The sequence below is a fragment of the Marmota monax genome, unplaced genomic scaffold (genome assembly GCF_021218885.2).
Source record: "Marmota monax isolate L192 unplaced genomic scaffold, Marmota_monax_Labrador192_F-V1.1 WCK01_AAM20220418_F8-fsc00020, whole genome shotgun sequence".
NCBI lineage: Eukaryota > Metazoa > Chordata > Mammalia > Rodentia > Sciuridae > Marmota > Marmota monax.
In genome coordinates this window covers 23,706,833-23,730,772 of record NW_026692912.1, presented here as the reverse complement: position 1 = coordinate 23,730,772, position 23,940 = coordinate 23,706,833, and the positions used below count along the sequence as shown (strand labels likewise).

The 23,940-nt window shown below is 59.0% G+C and overlaps 1 protein-coding gene across 12 annotated transcripts in view; it reads right to left on the bottom strand.

Moving 5' to 3' along the window:
* Window positions 1-23,940, bottom strand: part of Ntng2 (netrin G2) — a 59,840-nt gene that overhangs the window by 22,876 nt on the left and 13,024 nt on the right. For 11 of the 12 annotated variants that reach the window (XM_058581862.1, XM_058581860.1, XM_058581859.1 and 8 more), the window contains one exon: window positions 11,521-12,164. In XM_058581862.1, coding sequence (XP_058437845.1) covers window positions 11,521-12,164 — 644 coding nt within the window. Of the gene's footprint in view, window positions 1-11,520; window positions 12,165-19,549; window positions 19,807-23,940 lie in introns of those variants that run through there. The other variant, XM_058581867.1, reaches the window with a different exon arrangement.

The following is a 23,940-nucleotide window of genomic DNA, read 5'->3' as shown; positions in this document are numbered from 1 at the left end:
GGCGCGGCCACCGTCCACACAGCCGCAGGGCCTTTCTCTTGCCAGGCAGAGACTGGTCTTTTGTTTGGGGAAAAACCTTTTTCTGGGTCTTGGGTTCTGAGAAAGCAAACGCCCTCCCTGCGCTGGCCTGGAGATGTCTCAGGATGAGGGGCAGGAGTGACCCAGGCCACCTCCTGCGTCCAGTAGAGGTGGCCCAAGGGCTTCCCTCCCAGCCGGGCATAGCCAGTGGGTGGGCCTCAAGCCTCCAGGCTGGCGCTGGCCACGGCCACCATTCAAGGCCTCCTCCTGGACACGGTCACTCCCACCCACTCTGAGTCAGGCTGTCACAGGACTCCATGGCCTGGGGGGTCCTTAGATATTTTTTGGTGGGTAGAAGAGGCCATCTCTGGCAGCGAGGAGACACTGGCAGCATCTAAGCAAGCCAGGGTCAGGAGAGAAGCCACAGAGGCCGGCTGGGTGCATAGGTAAGGAGTGACGGGGGCTGAGACGTATCTGGGATGGCGCTGAGGGGCAGCTGGGAGAAGCCGGGCTTCCAGCCCACAGGTGGCTTGGGGAGGCATGGGCCTCGAAGGGGTAAAGTCTCCAAGGCTGCAAATCAAGACCAGAGACCCTGAGAAGAGGAGGTGGGGGCCTCGCCTCCTGACCTGATCGGCTTTGCCAGGTGACGTGGACAGACGCCGGCTGGTGTTCCTCCCAGGATGCAGTGAGGCCGGCAATTGAGTTCACTGGCTAAATCAAATTTGGGCTTCTTCTATATTAAGTGCTTAACATCCGCCACCTCTCTCAGGCCATTGATAAATCCTGTTACAAAGCCAGCAGCCGCCCGGGGGAGGGGGACGGGTGGGGAGGGGGGCTGGTGGCCTTAGGTGACCAGGCCGGCTCCCTAAGGCATGATTCCTCTTTCCCGTGGGAAGTCCCTTTACCCCCGAGGGAAGGGCCAGGCCCAAGCCCTAGGCCCAGGAGCCACTCCCCCACCAGGAAGGACAGGAGAGATGATGGAAGGGTGGGCGGCGATGAGGGTTGGGGAGCTCTCTGGTTCTGCTTCTGCCTCTGCTGGCCCCACGCCCCGTCCTTTGCTTTGATAAGACTCATTTGTCAGCTAAGTGAGTTCACTTGGCCATGAACTGGTGAGTGAGCGGGTTCTCCACACGCGCAGCCTGCCTGCTTCTGGGGCAGGTGCCACCAGCCTGGGGCGCACGAGCTCAGAGCCCATGTGGGGTGTCAGAGCCCATCTGGGGTACTGGAGCCAGCGTGGGGTGTCAGCTGCAAAGCCATGGGGCTGCTGTGCCCCTTCAAGGCCAAGGGGATGCGATGGGGCTGCAGCCTCCAGGAGCTCTGGAGAGGTGCTCACGGGCCCAGCCTTGAGGGTGAGGAGGGCTGGGTGCACAGGGTGCAAGAGCCCAGTGGCAAGCCCCGGGGAGGAGACCCAGGGCGGCTGGTGAGGGTGGGAGGGAGGCAGGTGGCTTATCAGGCTGAACTACACAGTGGACTTGAGGTGAAGGTCAGTGGGAGGCCTGGAGGGTCGTGTGCAGAGACGCATGACCATATTCGTGTCCAGGAAGGCTGTGAGGGGAGGGGCCAGACTTCAGGGAGTGAGGAGCAGGCCGGTCACCCCCACACAGGATCCGGATCCCCAAATACCTCTTTTCTTGAGGCTGGGAGCTGATGGGTGCTCAGGCTGAGAGGGAGGGGGCAGAGGGTGGCCAGGAGTCCAGAAAGGGGCATTTCCTCAGAGTGGCAGGTGGCCTCTAGGAGCCCAGGTGCACGGTGGGAGGCCTGGAGAACCCCCAGGTGGGCAGCCAGGCCAAGGCCCCTTGGCTGACCCCCGGCTCTGCCTGGTGTGAGCAGCTGGGAGCAGGGTGCTGCGCGCTCGTGGCTGGTGCTCACGGCAGTGTGTCCGCGTGTGTGCCGGGGCCGGAGTGCAATGTGAACCTGGGTGCTTACGAACACAGGGCAGTGGCTTGTCCACACCGCAGGGCCTGCCCCAGAAGCAGGCAGGCTGCGCGTGTGGAGAACCCGCTCACTCTCCAGTTCATGGCCAAGTGAACTCACTGACAAATGAGTCTTATCAAAGCAAAGGACGGGGCGGGGGGCCAGCAGAGGCAGAACTCCCTAACCCCACGGAGGCTCTGCATTAGGATCGCAGGTGGCTCGGTGGGCGTGGCCTGGGGTGGGTGTGTAAAGGGAACACCTGTGGATCTAAAATGTGCCTGAAACCAGGTGCACACCTGTGATCCCAACAACTGGGGAGGCTGAGGCAGGAGGGTGCCGAGTTTGAGGCCAGCTTTAGCAACTTATCAAAGCCCTATCTGAGATAGGGCTTTGATAAATTGCTTGGTAGAAGAGCACCCCTGGGCTCAATCCTCAGTACCCACCTCCACAAGCCTGATACAGGGGTCCAGCTACCAGCAAGGATTCAAAATAACCTGCTCCAGGCTCCCTGTTGGGAAGTGTGTATCTGCAGCCCAGCCAGGTGGGGGCCGGGGGCAAAGGTGGGGGACAGGAACAGGGTGTGGTAATTGGTCTGGAATTGGTCTCCTCCTCCCCGTAGGGTTTCCAATCTCCACCTCCGCCTATCCAGTCCAGGCCTCATTAGCCCCAGTTATGGCTGATAAGGCCCCATGAGTCCCCAGGCTGGGCTGGCCAAGTGGGACAGGACTCCACCCCCGATGTGCAGCAGCACTCCCAAGTCAGTTCCAGCTACATCTAACCCTAAAATGACTTCCGCTAACCAACAGAAGGCTGGGGGACAGAGCGGGCTTGACAGGAGGGATCCCATGGCACCCAAGTGGGGCTGCACAGGAAGGGGGGCCTGTGTTCAGGTGACAATGTGTGTGGGCCAGGCCTTGAGCTAACCTGCAAGTTCCAACAACGCTCATTACACAAGGATCCCATTTTGTTGGTGGGGAAACTGAGTCTGGAGGCACCCAAGAGACCTGCCCTGGGCCACAGAAGGGCACATAAAAGGCACTGTAACTGTAGCTCCTGCTGCTCTGAGGCACCACGGCGCGCTCGCCACTACGCAGAGCCACCCAGACGCCCTCTGGCTCGAGAATGGGTGAACCAGCCACAGCACGCCATCCAGGGGATCCTGCCCTGTGACAAGCAGGAGGAGCCATCTGGGCAGCAAGGGGACCAACCTCAGAGTCACTGAGCTGAGGGAAAGAGGCCAGTTCCGTGTCCCGCGATTCCACCCGCAGGGCCACAGAGAGTAGGTGCCTAGGGCAGCGTGGGGGACAAGGGACTGTCTGGATCCAGGCCATGGTGGGACCCACGTAAATCTACACATGTGCTAAAAGCCATAGAATTTTACCCTCAAAAGGTCAACTTTGCTGCATGATGATACAAAAATAAAATTAAAAACAGAATTTAAAACAATTCTCTCCAGAAACGTTTTCCTGAGTTCTTTCCATTTGATTCCATCCATTCAGCACCTCAAGCCCAATACCTGGGGGACCCCTGGAGGCCGCCATTCCCTGCCCCCACCAGCCCTCTGGCGACTCTACTGCCCAGGACCGTCCAGGTGGCCCCCGTGTCCTCCCTTGGCTGCCAGGACCCAGCGGGCTTGGAAGGACGGGTCGCGGCTCCAACCTGGTGCACCAGAGGCCTGCAGCCCTGCAATGGCACCCACCAGACCCAGGACAAGCCAGGCCCCCTGAGAGGGGCCGCCCAGCCTGGCCCTGCCTGCTCCCCCTGCAGCCCTCCGAGCTGTGGCCGGGCACGGAAGTCCTCACAGGTGAAGCCTTGGCACCTGCACTCCTGCTGGCACTCTGCTGGGAATGCCCCCCACCTCGAGGACTGGGGCCTGGCCACTGGGGCCAAGTCTCAGGTTGGTCCTGGTCCACTCCCACGTCCCCCTGGCTTGGTTGCAGTCATTAGTGACTATTTGGTTTGTCTCTCCTGACACTGTCCCTGCCAGTGTTGGCTCCCTGAAGTTCCTGGCTGTGTCCAGCAGGAGTGGTGCCTGTCATGGCCTCAGCTGTGTCCACCAGAAGACCCGCGGAGGTCCTGACCTGATCTTTGGCATGTGGGGAGCGTGACCTAAATCCTACGTGACACCGTGCCAACATCCGCGCAGGGAGAGGGTGGGCGGGGCTGCAGTGAGGGGCCACGGCCAGGGGCCTGGAGATTGCTCTCCGTGGTTTCAGAGCTGACTTCAGACCTCTGGCCTCCAGAAGCATAGGTGAGAAGCTCCTGTTCCAAGCCACCCAGTGTGGCATTTTGAGAGTCACCCGAGGACGCAAATACAGCGCCAGCAAAAAATATTTGAGTGAATTAATACGAGAGAAGTCCCTGAGGAAGGCCTCTTGCCGCACCAGGGAACTCAGGCAGGCACAGAGTGAGCGACTCTGTCCCCAGAGCATCCGCAGCCCCCACCCAGGCCTTGCATTCCTGGGACCCGGCCAACCCCAGGCCCCCTCTGCCCGTCTGCACCAGAGGAGCCTCGTGAACACACGGCCCAGGGGGTCCACACTGCCTGCCCAGCCTGCCCCCGTGCCCCCTCGCTACCCAGCAGGTGGACACATCACGGGGGGTCACTCTTGGCAGAGGCGACAGTTCAGGAGGTGGCAGGGCAGTTCGAGGTGAGTGAACTGCAGTCAATGAATCTCTGCCCCCAGAGAGCTGGGCACAGGTCACTGGGCACAGAGCTCTAAGCTGTCTTTTAGGGGACGTCCTCTATGTTTAGGGATCACACGCCCTTTGGGAATGAAATGGAAACAGGTCCTCTCCCCGTTGACCGCACACACAGCACTTAGTTTCTGGGGGTCCACAGGCCTGCAGAAGACCCCAGGCTCCCTGGGACCTGGTGCTCTGGCTACGTGACAATGCCAGCTGTGCTTGCCACCTGCTCCCCACTCCCCGGGGGCCCACGCTCTCCACGCTCTTCAGGCAGGATCCTGTTTAAACCTCAAGGTTACTGTCTTCACACGACAGGGAGGGCCGGAGGCCCAGGCAGGTGGGGAGCCTGACTCGCTCCTGCAGGGTCTGACGTGGAGGGCACCCCCAGCCACCCGCTTCACCCCAAACTGAAACTCCATCCCCAGTGAACCCCTGGTCCCCACCATTCCCACCCCTCCCCTGGCAACCACTGTTCTTCTCTTCTCTTTAGCACACCTTGGACCAAGCCCAGGGCCTCAGGCACACCAGGCGTGTACCAATGAGCTACATCCAGAACCCTTGTTTAAATTTTGAGACAGTGTTTGTCTAAGTTCTCCAAACTGGCCTCTAAGTTGCCCAGGCGGATCCTGGTTTTGTGAGCCCCTGACTCAGTCCCCACAAGCCCCAGTGGCTGGGATCACAAGCACATGCCACCATGCCTGACTACCCCTTCTCTCCTTTCTATCTCTGTGAATCTTATGGCTCAGGGAACCTCGGATAAGTGGAGTCCTACCCCACTCATCTTCTTGTAACTGGCTTCTTTCATTGAGCATGTCTTCAAGATACAACCATACCAGTATGTGTGCCAGAATTTCCTTCCTTTTCTAAGGCTGAGTAATATTCCACTGTGTGTATAGACCACACTCGCTTCTTCATCCATCTGCCAATGGACACTCGGTTTATTTTTGAGTTTAGGCAACTGCTATGAGCGTGGATGTAGGACTATCTGTTGGAGTCCTGCTTTGATTCTTCTAAGATCTATCCTTAGAAGGAGGATTTCTGATTATATGGTGATTCTGTATCTGACTTTCTCAGGAGCCGACCTAGCGTTCTCCACAGTGGCCACACCAGTTTCCACTCCCACCTGTGAGGGACACGTGTGTCCAGACCCTCGTCAACATGCATCATTTTCTCTTTTTCTGATGAGAGCCATCTGAAAGGTGCCTTCATCTATCTCTTAGTCCTCAGTTTCCCGATTGGTCTAAGGGGGACAGGATCCTCCAGGTGAGGAAAGACCCAGAAAGGACTCAGGGCGCCACCTGGGTGGTGCCTTGCTCAGTGAGCGATAGGACTGTTGTCGAGGGGCAGCGCCGTCCTCCCTGGCCCCCAGGGGGGTCACAGTCACAGGGAGTCAGCACCATAATGTCCCATGACCCCCCCCACCGGGCCCCGTATTTCCTGTAGAGCAGCTGACAGGAGACTAGAGGGAGGGTCTGGTCCAGAACCAGGTGGGGCGAGGGGCGGCCTCTCCTCCTCACCCCGCCCACCCGAGGATCCCGTCCCTCTGCTCTGTCTGTTCTGGTCCTGTGCCCGTCCATCTCCAGTTACCGGCCATCAGTCGGGACGGGACACTATGGAACCAGTCAAGAAGCAACAGAGAGGAACCGGGCAGCCCCGGGCCCCACGACGAGCGGCCAAGCCCCGGCCGGGCAATCAGCAAGCGCAGGCCCACTCGGCCTCCGCCTCTGGGTGGTGTCCTCCCTCTCCCGGGCGAGGCCACAAGGCCACGGAGAGGCTGAGGTAGGCTGCCTGCTGCTCCTGCTCCCTGAACCCACGCTGGGCGGGCCATGCTGGGCAGGCGGGGCACCCACCTGGAGAGACGCAAGACCTTGCTCCACCACCTCCCACAGACACCACCCTGGCCGGCCTGGAGCCTCCAGAGCGGGGGACCCATTCCCTCTTGTCCCTGGATGGCAAAGGCCCCGTGAGGCTGGTTCTGGGCAGAGGAGTTTGCCTCAGAGGCAAGGCTGGGGGACAGAAAAGACCAGCCCGCTTCCCCGCCACTCCCAGACGCGGAGCCCCCGCTGCCGCAGCCAGCCCTGCCGTGGGCCCGCTGAGCGTGGCTGCTGCCACGGCTCCAAGAAGACCCAGGGCTTCCCAAGCGAGGCTGCCAGGCAGCGCGTGAGGCCTGAGGTTGAGCAGCATTTTGTTTTACTTGAACAGTTTCAGAATTTTTCTTAAAAAGCTGTGCACTTGCCGGGCTCGGTGACCTACTCCTGGCTGAAGCAGGAGGATTTCAAGTTCGAAGCCAGCCTTGGCAACTTAGTGAGGCCCTAAGCAACTCAGTGAGGCCCTGTCTCTAAATCAAATACAAAAAGGGCTGTGGGGCTCAGTGGTTGAGCACCCCTGGGCTCAATCCCTGGGACCAAAAAAAAAAAAAAAGTCGTGTGCTTTCTCTTGTGACATCAGAAGATCTGGCAAACTTGGCTCTGCCATCCCCTCCCGTGAGGGGCCTGCCGGCTCCATTTCCCCACAGACCACACCCTTCCCTACTGCTCTGCTGGGCCATTTCTCTGACGTCTCCCACCCCTGTGGACATTTGGGTCTGCGACACCCACTAACCCAAGAAGCTTCCACACACCTTTCCTGAGCGCCAGTGTCTGGGTCACGTGGCTGTCGCATGCTCCAGCACCCCTGTCACTGAGGCTCTCCCTCCCTCTCTCCTGCCATGTAAGCCAGGGAAGGGACACGGGATCATGCAGCAAGATAAACAGCACGTCACTGACTCTTCTCAACACCTGTGGAGGTCACTGCTCTCTCCCCATTTTGCAGACCCAGAGAGGTCGGGGCCGCCCAGCCACTCTCCTTGGCCACTCCCAACCGTCGGGCCCCTTGAAGAGTTCTATCGGCACGGCTGCCTGGAGCTCCCCCAAACCTACCAGACGGAAGCCCTTTGGGAGGAGTGGGGGTCTTGTCACAGGAGGCTCTGCTGGAAGACCCTGGTGGTCCTCTGTCCTTGTTCCTCCCACCGTGAGGGGTGACCTCACTTCTCAGGTCCAGATGTCCCTCCAGACTAGCTGCAGAGTTTAAAGCCAGCCACCACCCCCCACCCGCCCCCAGGGCCTGCAGGGGGGAGGGAGGCGGGCGGGGCTGGAGGTGCAGGTGGCTGAGTTTCTCTGTGCCGTGTTGCTGGCCTCCACCCTGGCCTCCCCCCGTGGGGAAGTCCGCCCCCTCTCCTCTGGCCCCCCCGACTTGCACTAGCTCCTCATGCTCCAGGGCCCTGGGTCTCCAGCCGGTCAGGCCCCCTCCCCACCCGCAGCTCAGTGTCTCTGTCATTCCTGTCCTGCCTCCCGGCCATCCAGTCCCCCTCCGAGCTGGACGGCTTATGTGACAGATCAAGGAGCCACATCTGAATCAAAGGACTGTGGACTCCGCAGGAGAGGCCAGGGAGATGGTCCCCAATACAAACTTCTTGAGTGTAGGAGGGGACGACTCGGAGCTGGGGCCCGAGCGGAGGAGCCCACGGGGCCAGCACGTGGCCAGAGAAGGCTCAACCGTGGAAACCCCTGAGCTTGGACGCGCTTAGGGTTTGGGTCCTGGTGTCTGACGCTTAGTTTAGCTGAGCGATTCCTCTTCCGAAAACACCAGGCTGAGGGGAGACCTGTCCCTGCAGGGAGAGCTCCACAGGGTAGGGGTCAGGTCCGGCTTGTTCAATGCTTTTCCTCAGCTTGTGGGATCGTAGGCCCCCAGGAACCATCAGGGAATTAAATGAATATTGATCAAACAAGAAACTATACACGAAGCCCTTCACACAGCACCGAAGAGCAAATGATCCCACAGCAAATGTTCGATGATATTTCCAGATTACCAGCAGGCCACAGTGGGGGGCACAGGGACCATGGAATTCTAAGGGAATCCCCGGAAAGTCTCAGTCTGCGATCCCAGAAACTGAGAACACTCAGGAACACGGCGGGCATCATCTGTCAGGCCCCGCCCTGCTTCCTTTGTCCTGGGGTCCTCTGATTCCCGGCACAGGGGGGCTTTCCCAGAAGGAAAGATGAGGAAGTCACAGCCTCTGCCAAACCACCCAGCCAGACCTGATTAATCCATGACCACGCTGCCGCTCCTGCCAACCAGCTGCCTGAAGAGTACTTACTCCACCTGTGGATCGAATCGGGCGCTGCGAGGCTGGGTGCCCAGAGGAGCTGTGGGCAGGGGTCACCTGCAGCCTCACCAGGGAGATGCGGGCTCTGGGCAACCCCTGTCCTCTTGTCACAGATGGGACACCGAGGCCTAGAGAGGGGTGGGCCCTGAACCCCAGAAAGGTGGTCACTCTGCAGAGGTTTAAGGTACCCCACAAGGCCCCGACTGTCACCATCCCAGCCTGGCCCAGACATCAGGAGGCTGCATGAACCTCAAAGGAAGTGTAGGGCAGGGCCTTGGACAGGCTGAGAAGATGAGGGTCCCCTGTGGCAGCTCAAGGCTGGCCAGAAAACAGGCGATGACTCTGCTCAGCCGGCTGGGGAGGGCGAGCCTTGACCAACCTTGGACTGTGCAATGCATTCCAAGGGCAGAGGTCGTAGGTCACAAGGAAGACCAGAGACCAAAACCGGGGCCCCCGGCTTCCCAAAAGTGCTCATCAACAGGTGGCTTCCAGATCCGCTTTCAAGTTCCTGTAGAACTTAGGGAAGGCTAGGAACATGGGGGTCCAAACAGACCCCTGTGGGTGTACCTGCTTCCCCTGGTCTGCCAGCCTTGAACCTGGCGACTCCACAAACGTCTCCCTTTGCCTTTGTCCACGGAATCCACACACATCGTCAGAGTGAAATCAAAGGAGCCTGGCTCGGTGGCGCGCCCGTGGTCGCAGCGACTCTGGAGGCCCATGCAGGAGAATCACAAGTTCAAAGCCACTCTATCTCAAATTTAAAAATAAATAAGGGCTGGGGGTGTAGTTCAGAGGCAGAGATCCCCAGGGTTCAACCCCCAGCACCGCAAAACAGAGTAAAACAAAACGCAAACAAGCGAAAACAGGAGGCCGCACTGGCCCTGCCCACCCACTCACAGATCGTGCCTGTCGCCAGCCAGCCAATGGGCGGCCAGCTTCCCCCACACCGGAAAGCTCTGCCTGAGCCCAGACCTGCTTCTTTGCAAGGCCTGTTTAAGATGTGGAAATTATACACACAGGCCTATTACATACTGTACGAAAATAGGATTATGCTATGCACACCATGCAGCAAATCGCTCTCCCCCTTGTGAGGAATTACACACTTGGTTAGTACTTAGAGCTGCTGTGGAGGCATGCCCAGGGCCTGCTGTCCCAGCTGGGTTCTGGGTGTAGCCCCCGCCCACGCCCACTGACACTGTGCTCCTGGCCCCAGTTATGCTTCAACACCCCCGGGCCTCCCTCAGCCTGCCCCAGTCCTTTCATGCCATTATTTTGGCCAGTATATATTTTATTCAATACTTTTTTTTTTAAGCATGCACTGTGTGTCAGGCCCTGTTCTGAGCACTTCACCAACTTAAACTCATTCACCCTCATCACGATCCACAGGAGGCAGAATCAGCAGCCCCCTCTACAGATGGCTCAGGGATGAGGTCCTTGCCCCTGCAGACCAGCAGAGCATCTGCCAAATAAACAAACGGCCTGGGACGTGCAGAACCAGTTGGTCACCTACACCCACAGTCTAAACAACAGCTCTGAGAATCACAGGTGGTGCTTGCCTTCCATGAGTCTTGCCTCCCCACAAAGTGTCCTCAAAACACATCCTTTTCCAGAACTGTGCATCGAGAGCTAGTAGTTTTAACTTGCCCACACCCTGTGTTCCCAAGAAAGGTCTGACCCTGGCCCAGCCCCTGGAGGTGATGTGTAACTTCCAAGCCTTTGGAACATCCTGGCTATGTTCTCCTGAGGTCTTGAGGCACAGCAGAGTCTATGCTAGTGATATGACTTCTGGTGGGGTCTTGGGCCATGTAGTTTGACCTCTGGAGAGTCCAGAGACTAAGGTCAACCACACAGGCATCTAGCCATGCAGATGTGATCAACCCCCTAGTTAAACCCTGGATGCCAAGACTAAGGCCAGCTTCCCTGGCTGCTGATGGACCACACCATGGTCACACCTCACTGGTGGGATTCCACGCTGCTGGCATGCCTCTGCTAGGAGAGGAGAGCCCTAAGCTTGTACCTGGTGTCTCCTGGTCCCACCCTGGACTCTCTTCCGTTGCTGCTTTCGGTCTGTCTCCTTTTGCTGTAACAAACTATAACCTCAAGCATAATGGCTTTGCAGAGTTCTTTCTAGTGAGCCTGGGGGGAGGGGGTCTTGAGGACCCTTGAACACAAGTGCCCACTGACTCCATGGACATCCCCTGCACTTCAGCACCAGGCTTTAGCTCAGCCTCACCCATGCTGCCAGTTCCACTGTCCCTAGGCCCCAGGAGACACTCTCATCCACAGGAGCACATCCCCGATTGAAACCTAGGCTTCTGTGTGCACAGCCTCAGGAGTCAGAAGCCGTCCCCTTGGCTAACACCTGGTAGCATCCCAGCAGGTAACATCCTCAAAACCAGGTAACATGCCAGGATCAAGATGGTGTCCCTGGAACCAGGTAACATCCAGAAAGCAGGTAACAGCCCAGTAATCAGTTAGTGGCCATGGTTACAGATAATGTCCTGGGCCAGGTAACATCCTGGGACTCAGGTGATGTCCCAGCAACCAGATAACATCCTGGGTACCAGGTAATGTTCCAGGTGCCAGGTACCATCCTGGGTATCAGATAACTTCCCAGGTAATATTCCAGGTACCAGGTGACATCCAGGTACCAGGTACCCCCCTGGGTATCGGATACCATCCCAGGCACCAGGTACCCCTGGGGAACCAGGTAATGTCCCAGGCACCGGTGACAGCAGCGCCCCAGGGGGCCTTACCTGCCCACGACCTCGATGTTGGAGATGGCGTAGAAGTACTTGTAGAGGTTCTCGCGCTGCACGTAGGTGCCGCCCAGCGCGGGGCGCAGCAGGCGCATGCGCAGGTCGGTGAGGGTGAAGAACTCCTTGAGGCCCTTGGCGCTCTCGAGCCGCGTGTACAGGTTGTCCATGTTGCGCAGGTCGGGGCCGGCGAAGATGGCGAAGCGGTCCCGCACCTCGAAGCGCACGTGCTTCTCCTTCTTGGAGCCCGCCCAGCGCGAGTACTCCTCGGTGCACAGCACGCGGTGGGCGCTGGAGGACGACATGTCGCGGGCGCGGCGGGCGGACATGCCGAAGGCCTCCATGCAGTCCTCGGCGTAGAACTGGTAGGGCTGCCACGTGCGCCCGTTGTCCAGGGACTTCTCCAGGACCATGACCGTGGGCCGGCCGTACTCGAAGGTCATCACCACGTCGTCGGTCAGCTCCACGCTCTTGTTCCACGACAGGGTGATGTTGGCCTCCAGCGGGCTGGGGTAGCGGCTCCACGTGATGCTCTGCCAGTAGGTGGCCAGCCCCTCCTCCTCCCGGTCGAACATGAGCCGCGGCGGGTGCGCCAGGTCGGGGTTGGAGGCGTCACACTCGTTGCTGCACAGGTAGGGGTTCTCCTGCGGGGCAGAGAGGAGGCCAGGGTGGGCGGGCTGCCAGGGCCTGGGAAGCCCCACAGCCAGCCCCTGCCGGTGCGCCCAGATGTCTGCCTGCCATCACAGAGCCTCTGGTTGGGCATCAGGAAGAGCCCAGCCCCACACCAATAATATCACATCAGGGAGACCGTCAGGGTGGAAAGACGCGGGGTGTTAGGCACTCTGTGCTCTCCGCTTAATTTTCTGCAACCTTAAAACTGCTCTAAAAAATAAGATCTATTAATTAAAAAAAAAGAAAAGAAAAGAAAAAAAAAACTCACGGTCACTAACAACCGCACATCGCCTCAGACCACTTACAGCCCTTTGATAAATATTTCAGGTGTCTGGTTTGCTCAGAGGCAAAATGGCTTGGATCTGAGTTAAAAACCTCTCACTCGCAAATGAGCCATTTGGCCCCCTGGGGGGGGAGCGGATACATCACCTTCTGAAGGGCTGACTTGGCACCCCTGCTGCCCCTGCTGGTGGCACTGCAGCCTGCCTCTGGCCATGGCTTTGATCCTCGGGAGTGGAGGACCGCTTCCCAGACGGCCCAGGGCCCCTCAGTGGGCAGGGCCAGCCCAGGGGTTCACTGAGGCAGGATCCACAAAACTCTCTTTGACTAAAATAGATATGTCCTTGGTACCCCATGGTGGCATTGCCCACTCCACGTGGCCTGTCCCTGCTGATTCATGGGATCTGCACACTTTGGGGTACAAAGAACTCACCCTTGAGTCCACACTCACTGATCAGATGGGGAAACTGAGCCCCAGGGCAGGCAGGACGGGTGCCTCGGACCTGCTCCTGCCCTGCCTGGTGCCCCTCTTCCTCCCCCTCCTGCCCTGCACAGCTTCAGGGACCAACACTGCGGTGAGCTTACTGTCACCATGGCAGGTAGAGGGCTGCTCCGGCTGACACCTGTGACGAGGCCAGTCACAGCCCATCCTGCGCTGCGGTCCTGAATGAGGAGGACTGGAGGCCCTGGGGGTGGCCAAGGCCAGGCCTGGTGATGAGAAGGCAGAGCGCTGGGGTGAGACGGGCCTGCCTGTGAGGGACAGCAGCCAGGGAGGGCACAAGTCCAGGGGCAGACCGAGCGTTGTGCTGGTAGGAGGAGGAGCCCCGGGCAGACACCCTGAGAGCTGCCCCGGCTCTGGGGCTGGGCACAGTTTGCACTAGGCCCTGTGCCCTGCGCCTCCCTATTCTGCTGCCCCCGCCCCCTGCCTTCTTAGGAGTTGACTCGTGTCTCCTCAAAGCCACGTGTTGGTACCCTAGTCCCCGGTACCTCAGAACGGGACCATCTGGGTGCAGAGTTTTTAAAGAGGCAATTGAATTAAATGAGGGGTGGGCCTCTCCAGCCGGATGGGTCTGTTTAACAAGAGCAAGTGTGGGCACCCAGAAATACTAGGGCCCGCAGAGTCAAGGCCACCTGTGAGCCTTGGAGAGCGGCCTCAGGAGGAACCAGGCTCCCAGCACCTTGACCCGGGACTTCAGCCCCCGGCAGGGACACCTTTCTGTCGCCGAAGCCACTGGGTCTGTGGCACTTTTCACAGCAGCCCCTCCTGGGAGAACAAGAGGAGCGGGCAGAGGCTATCGCTGGGCCTCTTCCACAGCTGGGTTTCTCTGCCCGCTGGACCAGGGGCATGCGCTGGCCTGCAAGCTCCTCTCAACCCAGCACTGAAGCTGTCCCCTGGCTCCCACGCCCCCTCTTACCTCAGGGCTTCTGATTCTTGGCCACTGTCCCTTCTCCCTGTTTTCAGGGCCCTCCGGGTGGCCCTGATTACCTGACTCAGTCCGTGAGCCAGTTCCCTCCCCTGAGACAGTGAAGCCTCCGTGAAGGGCCTGGACCTGGAGACTGCCCACTAGATCGTGGCTCCTATTATTGTTATATTAATTAGCTTAGTAGCTAATTAATGACACGATGGTAACTGTAGTGATGCTAATGGTCTCATGTTGAGTGCCGGTGTTCCTGTTAACCGCAACGGCAGTGAGTCAGCCACACCTAGTCTCCCTGGTCCCTCTTCCATCCCCCTGCCTTCCCGTCCCCTGCCCTGCCCACTCTTTTGATGGTCCCTGGGGAGGGGGACAAGGGACCCCTCAGAGCCCCTTCTGCTCCCGGCAGCCTGTCTGCCAAGGGAAGACTTGCAGCCGGCTCTGCCAGGAGATGGGGCTCCACCTGGCTGCCACCAATGTGCCTCTGTCCCAACCTGCAGGGCCCAGTGGCCCCCAGGAAGCAGATGGTCAGAAACTAATGAATCAGCCTGAGTGTTTACCAGCCTGCACCTGCTGCAGGGGGGCTCTGTCAACAGCCAGCAGGAGAAGTAAACCCAGGCGGGGGCCACCACAGCCCTCCCTCTCCCTCTCCCTCTTCTATTTCTTCCTTTTCTTCCACCTCCCTCCACCCTGAGGACTCAGAATTCCATTTCACCATTTAGGAGCATGGACGGTGTGTTCCGGAAAGGCCACGTCCACGCAGAGCTCACCACCCTCACCCCAGACAGCACCAGCTCATGCTCTGGCCCTCTTCCTGTCCTTCCCTGGGGGGGATCCAGGGATGGAGCTGCTGATGAGCCCAGTTTGCCAGAAGCCCCCTCCAGAAAAATGCAGTGACCCACTACATTTCCCATGTGACTTCCAGGGACCCTCAGAGCCCCAGGTCCCCTGTTGGAGGCTGCAGCCCTAAGGAAACTGGCTCTGGGGTCTGAAAGCCCTGAGTTCCTTCTCACTCGGCTCTATCCTTGGAGGCTGTGTGACCTTGAGAAAGTCACTTTACTTTTCTGAACCTGTTTCCTCATCTGATATCATGTGAGATCGTAAGTATGAAAGGTGGAGAAAATGCCTCCAAATGGTAGCAGTTGTTCTTAAGCAGCGGTTTCACACACATTAGCCCCAGGAGTCTCCCGGCTAGCCCCAGGAGTCTCCCGGCAACCCCCAGGGAGGAGTCGTGAGGCTGCACCGTGCACCACCTTGGCAGCTGCAGACAGAGGAGCCCAGCAGAGACGCCATGTGGCTGGTCTGGTGCTTCCCACCGATCCCCACTGCATGTCCCCTGAGGAGGGCCGGTGCTATTGCTGTGTCCACCTTATAGATGGAAAACTGGGTACACATGGGCCCCACATCACCTTCCCTGGATGCCAGGGGACCCAACCTTGGGGAATCTTGGGGAAAACCCCACCCCGGCCATCTGCAGCTCTCCGTCTCTAGGGACAAGTTCCCTGAAACTCGAGGCAGAGCAGCCAGCCTGGACCAAGAGCACCAGGGAGCCAGGTGGGGACGAGTCTCCTACCCAGACACTAAGCAGGAGATGTCTGGCACGAGATATTCTGTGGAGAGACCATTTTATGTCAGGCGTTTGAAACCTCCGTCTCCTAAATGCTTTTGCTTTTATGCTATTTTCTGTGCAAAGGGTACAGCTGGAGTCAGAGGCCAGGTTGTAAACACCGCAGACGAGCTGCAGGCGCACACGTAATTGAATGGGAAGGTGAAGTGCAGCAGGGACGGAGGGAACGGTGCCCTTGGGAAGTCCAGCTGCTGGAACCTCCAGGCCACTAACCAAGGAGCCCGTGGAGGGACAGCCACCAGAGACGTGGAGAAGATAGCTCACCTCCCCTGCCCTGTGAGCTCCTGGGCTGGAGGGCTAGCTCCCGAGGGCAGCAGCCTCCTCCACTTCCGTTCCCACTGTGGCCCCAGCTCCTGGCATCCCTTGGGCACTTGGGAGGTCTTGTGGGATGAATGGAAGTCCCATGAAGGCCATGACCTGGACCCCTCAGAGTTGCTATAAGAATGACACCAAGTGCCACGTGGCAAGCCCCCTGGTGGCACTCAACAGCTGGTCTGGATGCAGGGAGGGCGCCATGACCGTGGTCTGGCCCTGTGGCTCCAACCAACAGGAAGACGGGCCACTTCTGCCATACGCCCTCGGAGCCCGCCCTGCACAGAGCACCCCTTGGGAGTCACCCCACCCCCGCTGCTCAGCCTTCCTCAAGGCTGGAATCCTTTTATTTACATTCTACAAACAAGAAAAGACTGAGAGACGTCCCAAGATCACGGAGCTCTGCAGCAGGACAAGAAGCCCCAGCTCTGAGACAAGTTGGGAAACTGTGCCCTTCACCCAAAAGGGAAAGGACGACACCGCCCCCAGCCCGTGCCACTCTCCCGAGACACGGGTTCCACCCGGGAGGCAGACAGCCCATCTCTTTGCCACCCAGGCATGTGGGCAGGCCTGGAACAGTTTAGCAGCTGACAGATTTTTTGAACCTGTCTGCCGAGTTGTCAACCTCACTGGGGGGCTGCAGGCAGCTGCTGTGTCCCAGGTGGGAGGTGAGAGATTGCCAAGCAGAGGCTCAGAGTGTGGGGTGCTGAGGGAGGAGGCTGAGCTCTGCTCTTACAAAATTTGGGGGCCCAGGGAGGAGCCAAGGTCAGGGAGGGAGTGGAAAGGCAGCAGTGCTAGCCCCACCCCCACCTTGGCTGTAGCTCCTGGAACTCTGGGGAGAATCTCTGCTGTCTTGGGCAAGCGTATAAATCCGCAAGCACCCTGCCCCCCCCCCCCCCCGGGTCATGGATGCAGGGGACTTCCCCTAACACCGTATGTGACCTTGGGCCCAGCCTTGCCCCCTCTGTGCCTCAGTTTCCCCATTCATGAGATAAGTGGGAGTGGGTGACCAGGTTTGACACCGACATCCTAAGTCTTAAATCCTGCTTGCTCCTGAGTCCCCCACGCTGCTGGGCAGAAGGGCACAGAGACAAGCTCTCCTCCCCCAGACTCCAGGGAGAAAGCCGGGGTGCCCGGGGAATTCTCCCTAACAAATTATTTCCTATTTAATGGTAAGAAAAGTTGCAGCGGGATAAATTATTAACAAAGCGGAAACGGAGATTCTGCTGGGAGCAGCTTCTGACTGAGCGGCCTGCGTCTCTAATGTCTCTCCTCCCAGCCCCTCTCCGGCTCCCTCTCCTTCTCCTTCTGTGGTTTCATTGATCCCGGTCCCTCTAGCTCTCTCCGCCGCTAATTTTTTCCCCTTCCTCTTTCGGTTTCTCTTGGAGCGAAAGCCCTGGACAACAGCAAGGTCACCCTCCCTGCTCTCGTGAATCAGCGGAAAGTGGCCCAGAGCCGCAGCTGCCAGGGAGGTTTTCTTATTTTGTTGGAACAATCTTCCTCCCAGCCCAGATTCCTCACTCAGGCAGGGGAAGGCCAGGGGGCCTATGGGAGGTGACTTCCGGGCCCCCTTCATCCCAGCCACGAGCCTCCAGAAGCCTCTGTGACTGCCTGCCTCCTGCAGCAGTCCCCAGACCCAGCCTCACAGGCATCCCGTGGGCAAAGGTCCAGCTTGGACCGAGACATGGGCCACCTGCTGGACCTGCCAGGGCCTGATATAGCTCAGTTCTCCAGAGCCCAGAACTGTATTCGAGGACAGGGGGCCCTGAGGCCTTTCATGTCAACCCTAACCGAAGATCCTCCTCCTTCCAGAACCTTCCATGACTAGGCATGAATGTGAGGAGAGCAGGCACTGGCTCCCGTCCTCTGTGCCACACTCCCCAGCACACCACCATGTTTAACAGACATTTCCAAACACAGCAGGGAGGGCCCTTAACTGTAGCTCTCCTGGTGGTCCCCAGGGAGGACTGTGTGGTCCTGGAGGAGGCAGGAAGCAGCTGACTGAGATGACGTGGACACCCTACGACTCCAGTCTGCTTTGGGAAGCCGTTTTGGCAGTGGGACAGAGATGCCTGGATCCTCCATCTTGCCCATCCCAACTTGGACTGCCCCAAAAGGCCCCCACCCCACCCACGAGCCTTTTGGAGCACCTGGGGGCATCCAGCTGCTCTGGCCAATGAGCTTCCCAGGAGACTGTGCAAGGTCCGAGGGCAAGGGTGCAATGGGGACCCTGTGTGGGCATCCACTGCCCACCCAGACACAAAGCTAAGAATGGTTTCCTCCATCTGCTGAATAGCCAGAGGGGTGGGGCTGGGGTCTTGGCAAGGCTCTGGCTAGATGAGGGTTAATCTCTCCAGGAACTTAAAATTGTATTCTTAAAAAAAAAAAAACGCATTCTGCTCTGCCCTGGGCATATGTGGATTCTTCCCACAGCCAGATTCCCAGGAATGCCTGGGATGGGAGGCTCTTCCCACTGAAGCGTGCCTGGCACGGAGCCCTGTGGCCCCCAGAGGCAACTCATGCTCTCCTGACCTTCACTGGTACCACATAACCAACCAGACACACATGAGCCCCTGTCTCAGAGGGAATGGGCCCCCTCATTTGCATACCCCAGCTACAGAGAGCTCATTACCACAAAAGGCAGACAGCCCAAACTAGACTGCTCCGTTCCTAGAGAGTCTGGTGATCTATTTTGGCATGTGCTCCACATTTTTCTTTGCTCTAGGCCCCCTTTCTTTTCTTTTCTGTTTTGGTCCTGTTTTCTGATTATGCTCTAAATATTTTCTAATTCATTAGAAGAAAGAGAGGGAGGTAGGGTGAACCCGAGCCCGAGCCCTGGCCTTCTGCAGTCGGGAGCTCTGTGATCCTCCACCGCCTGCTAGCCAGGGCCGTGGGAGTGCCAGCAGCCCCTCCTCCGCCTCTGCCCCTCCCTGCACACACAGGCTCAGCCTGCTCACCAGAAGCTGCCTGCGGGAGTGCCCAGCCTGGCACCGCATGGTTGCTCTCCCTGCCCACCCCACCCGCTCCAGTCACCACCTAAGCAGCCCAACGCTCCTATTCAGTACCTTTTAGAAAAGTAACTGAAAGGCAAGGAGGGGCAGAAAGAGGGAAGGAAGGGGGGGAGGGAGGGGGAAGGAGAGAGGAGCAGGCAAGGCGGGGGAAGGGCAGGGCCATGGAGAAAAGCCGCGTCCAGAGCCACCGCTAAAGTGCATTATTGATTCGGGACTTAGAAAATGCTTAGAGGGTAGGAAAGCGTCCTGCTCTTTAAAAGCTTGTGCGAGGCGTGAGCTAGACACGGCAGAGTCCCAAAGAGGGCCCCGCTCTGCTGACATGAATATTTTATCAGGAGGAAAAAGCAGCTGGAGGATTCCGGCTGGCAGCAGGGCAAGGGGACAGCAGCGGCCCCTCCTCAGACCCCTGGCCTAGTCAGGGTCCCTGGCCTGCCTCCTCCACAGAGCTGCTGGGACTTTCCTGCTGCAGAGTGGGCCAGAGGGCCCTGCCAGCTGGGCACAGCCTGGGTCGGCATGGGCCGGAAGACCGGGCTGACGAGACTTGGAGGGGGTTAGGCTGAAGCGGCACCCCAGGCAGCCCTGCTGGCCAGTCATCCACTCTGCCCTGGCCCCACCCCTCTTGGGCCACCACCAGACCCCTCAGCCTGGGTCTCCACCCTTCTCAGCTGTCCCCAGGTGCCCCATGCAAAGCACCAACAAGGAGTCTCCGGTACCTCTGCTGAGGGCTCAGTTAGGGTTTGCAAGTGACGCCTCCTTAGTGGGTGCCTTCTCCGGGTCCTGTGTACAAGGGTGCAGCAGGTCTCAGGAGTGGACACAGCGCCGACATGGATGGGGACTGCCCAGGCAACAGATGCCAGTCAGGGCCCTCCAGGCTTCTTCCTGCTGCTCTCTGAGGAGCAAAGCAGTCATGCATGGCAGAGGAAAAGGGCAGAAAGTTGCTGGGCATGTCCCACGGACACACCTGGGCAGGTGCAGGCTCTGGATGAAGCCCCGGCGGGGGTGGGGCAGTAGGGCGGGGCAGTAAGGTTTCATTGATTTATATTCATTCACTTATTCATCAACTATTCATCAACTATTTCTGAACAAAGTAGCCCTGGAGAAGCAGCTTTTAGACCTGGCTGTCTGCCAAAGTACCTGAAGGGGAGAGGGAGACACTATTCCTGGACCCCAAAGCCAGAGATTCTGCTCCAGATTGAACACAGACTAATCAACCAGTTAACCAGCCAGAGCCCAGGGAGGGCCCAGATGTGCAGCGGGGTCTGGGAGGCTGGTGCAGTTGATGGGAAGAGGGCACCCGGCCGTCCTAGCTGTCCTGCTGTTAGCCTCCTCTTATAGTAAGAGAGTGGAAGCCCCCCAGAGGCCAGGCACTTACCTAACCTCACGTTTCTGGTAACCTGGGCACTCTAACCCCTGGTGGGAGCCCAGAGGAACTGCCCCTGGCTTGGTCCACCCAGGCCAGTGGGGGATTTCGCTGGGTGGTCAGGAAGGCTCCCGGGGCAGTGGGGTTCAGCAAGGTGCAGCAGGCCAGGCATGGAGGGCCCCCCGCGGTGGAGGGTCAGAACACAGGCTGCAGGGCGGGGCCGGAGCATGGCGGGGAGCAAAGGAGATAAGGCAGGGAATCCAGGGCTGGCTGGGCCGCCCTGAGTGACAGTTGGCACCTCCAGAAAGGCCCTAGCTCCAGTGGCAGCCTCCTCGCAGGAGGAGCAGTTAAGAACCTGGGTACAAGGGCCAGCGACTCCAGGCTGCCCCTCGTCTGACGGAGAGCCTGGGGTTCAGACACCAGGAAGGCTTCGAGAGCCAGGCAGGCAGAGGGACGCTCTCCCTCTCTGGACTTTGAATTTAAAACAACAAGATGCTTGAGGCTGGGGGGTGAGGGCCTCCATCAGTGGTTCTTAAACTTGGCTGCACAAGGACCACCTGGGGAGTTTTGATGAGTCTGGAGGCCCCCCTAGGGCCTGCTGCAGCTGGGCTGGGGTGCAGCCTGGGCAGGAGGCATGATGGACCCCGGTGGAGGCCATCTGCCTCCCACTGAGCCCAGCTCCAGGGGTGAGGAGGCCCCGCCTCCTCCAGTGCCACTGGTCCCAGCTGCCCACCTGAGGTTGGGCCCTTCAGGAAGACCACCCAAGGGTGAGGAGGTGTGGGACGGGTCACTGTGAGACCCCCTCCCTGTCCTGCTGTGGAGACACCTTTACCCCCGCAGTGGCGCCAGGGCAGACTCCCTGGGGAGTCCCCGCAGACCACCAGGGACCCTCTGCAGCAGGTCCTGTGCAGGGACTGACTACGGCCACCCTCGAGGTTGCGGTGTGCACCCAGAGGCGAGTCTGCTCCCTCGAGGACCCCAAGGGGGGAAAGGGTCCACCTCAGAGTGGCCAGTGACAGCAAGAGGGGCAATCTGCCCCTCAGTCCTGTGTCCTACCCTCCTTGTCCCTCGCCCCCATCCCAGGCCACCAACCCCCCGGAAGCCAGCGTGAGAGGGTAGGGGCTTCCCGGTGCCAGGCAGACGCCAGGCACCCCTCTGGTTACTCCCCCATCCTCTATTTTTAGGTCCATTATCGTCCACTGTCGGTGTAGTTTCCCCCACTCCTTCCCCAGAAAAACAGCTCGGGTTCCTCCCGGCAAGCGTGGAGCCTCCCTGGAGCTGGCGCGTGGGAGCGTGCGCCTGCCAAACAGACATGAAATCAGTGAATTATTAAATAAGTGGATTAGCAGACTCCACCACGGCTCAAAGGGCAGGGGGCGAGGAAGTGCCAGCATCGCTCCTCCCTGACCCCCCTTCCTCCTGGCTGACAGGGACAGGGTGCTCACCTAGCGCAGGGCAAAAGCCACCTCCATCTATCGGGCACATGCTGAGGTGTCACAGGGATTCACATCAGCGATGCAACCTGGCCAGGGGGTAGGGGCTGGTCTAAGCAGCCCAGGCTGGAGATGCCAACATCCTATACTTAGAAGCTGTGTGACCTGGGGCCAGTGGCTTAACCTCTCTCAATCTGAGACCACTCATTCCAAACTGGCGTTCATTTAAAGCCTTCTGTGAGAATTCAATGAGCCACTTTAGGTTAAGTGCTTAGTATACACTTGGCATGCAATAAATGTTAGCTGCTGCTGCTCCCAAGAGTAGGAGGGTGTGGAATCAAGAAAATTCTGAGACAATGGGGATCAGTCAGTAACAAGAAGACAAACCTTAACTACTCTGAGCGTAAGGGCCCCAGAGGCCAGGATCCTCTGGCTGGATGGCTGACCCCAGGCTCTCCAGGTGGACTGGGCTGTCTGGGAAGTCCCCACAGCGTTTGCGACCTCGTGTGCATGTGCAGGGGTGAGCCTTTGCACGAATGAGCGTGGGTGCTATTCCAGGAAGAGTGGCGCGCATTCTCAGAAGGGCCTGTGACCCCTAAAGTCGCGAGCCTCCTGCACTGGGGTTCTGCTACTAAGACAAGCTGGCCTCCTGCCTTTGGCCCCCGGGTCTTCCTGGGTGTCAGCAGGTATTGTTTTCTGCTTTTCTCTCTCTCCCTCCTTGAGCAGCAGAATCCAGAAATCCAGAAAAGAGGGGCTCTGAGGTCGACACACAGGCAGGGAATCTTCACCCCCAAGGGGAGAGCCTTGGGTGAGGCCACTCAGCTCCTGGCAGCCAGTGCAGAGGGAGCCCCATCCCCCTGGAGGCCGCAGGGTGGTGCCAGGTGCACAGCTGTTGGCAAAGGTTCCGGTTGGTGCCGGCGGGGCAGGGGACAGGGCAGAGACAAGGTGCCCTCTGGACAGCTGGCTTCTCCTGCTGCCACCTGCCTTTGGCTGCTCTTGAGTCCTAAGGGAAGGGACGCTCCAGAGCCTGCAATTCCACAGTGGACCCATTTGCTCTCTGCAGCCTGGCGGCCAAGGGGCTCCTGGCCCATGGGAGCTCCCGGGACACCCGAGGGCTGTCGTACTGGCCTCCCTGTCACCTTTTGCCCAACGGCAGACGTCTGTTCCCGCGGAGGGGACGAGGACGAGGCTCACTGCTCTGATTTCCCTGGCCGGCCCTTGGAGTCAAGTGGACAAATGACTTGGGCAGCAGAAAGGAGTGGAAGGGGAGGCTAAAGAGGCCCTAAGGACTCAAGACAAAGTGCTCGGGAGGAGGCGGGTCCTGGCAGAGCGGCTGCAGGACTTTCACAGGCGAGGGGCAGCTCTAGAAACCCCAAGGTTTGGATCTGGAGGGACCGTAACCATGGGGAGTTCAGCTCCTTCCAACCGAGGAGGCCCCTTTGTGGTGCCTACCATCAAAGCCGCCATTCAGACTCTCAGTCATAGAACAAGGTAGGGTGGGACAGTGGTCAGGGCCCTGGGGAACATATCCTGGCTTTGGCTGTGCAATCTGGACTAGGAGTCTCTGCCTCTCTGGGCCTCCCTTTCCTAATCTGCAGCACTGTATTAGCTGTTGGTCTTGGTGAGAAGACAAAAGGCCACAACATGGGGCACACTGGAAAGGCTCCAGCACGTGGCTATAGAAGGTGCCCTCCCCAGGCTCCAGATACTCTCCGAGCTCCCGCTGACCACACGCCACCCAGACCTGGTTGCAGATCATGGAGAATGCATCTTTGCAGCCATTGCTGATATACCCACCACCCCCCTGTCCCACCTCACCCTGGACCCTGCCACCTGTCACAGAACATTCTCTCCTTGTCACCTTCATGGTGCTGCCACCAAGGGGGACCATGGCTTACAGATGGGCTGGGAAAGGGACTCTTGATCCCCTTGGGCTTGCAAGAGCCAGCTCCAAGCATGTCTCCACTGACAGGTGACAAGATGGCCCGAAAGAGAATGTGTCAACCTCACCCACCTTGCAGGAGCAGGTGCAGACCCCACTGGCCACAGGTGACCTCCAGGACATATCCCATGTCCCCCCACCGATGCCACCACGAGAAGTCAAATCTAGGGCACGAGCGGATGGATGGGGGCCTGGTGTGAGATGCCTCCTGTCCCTAGGCTCCACTCCCTCCTGGGGAGCCCAGGGCTATGCTGGGGCTGCTGGGCCTCTCTGCTCCCTCTCGGGGGGCTGAAGGAAGTCACTGGGAGGAATGGGAGGCCCTGACTTGACCCCTCAGTGCCTTTGCTCTGTGCTCCCGGAGCCTACAGA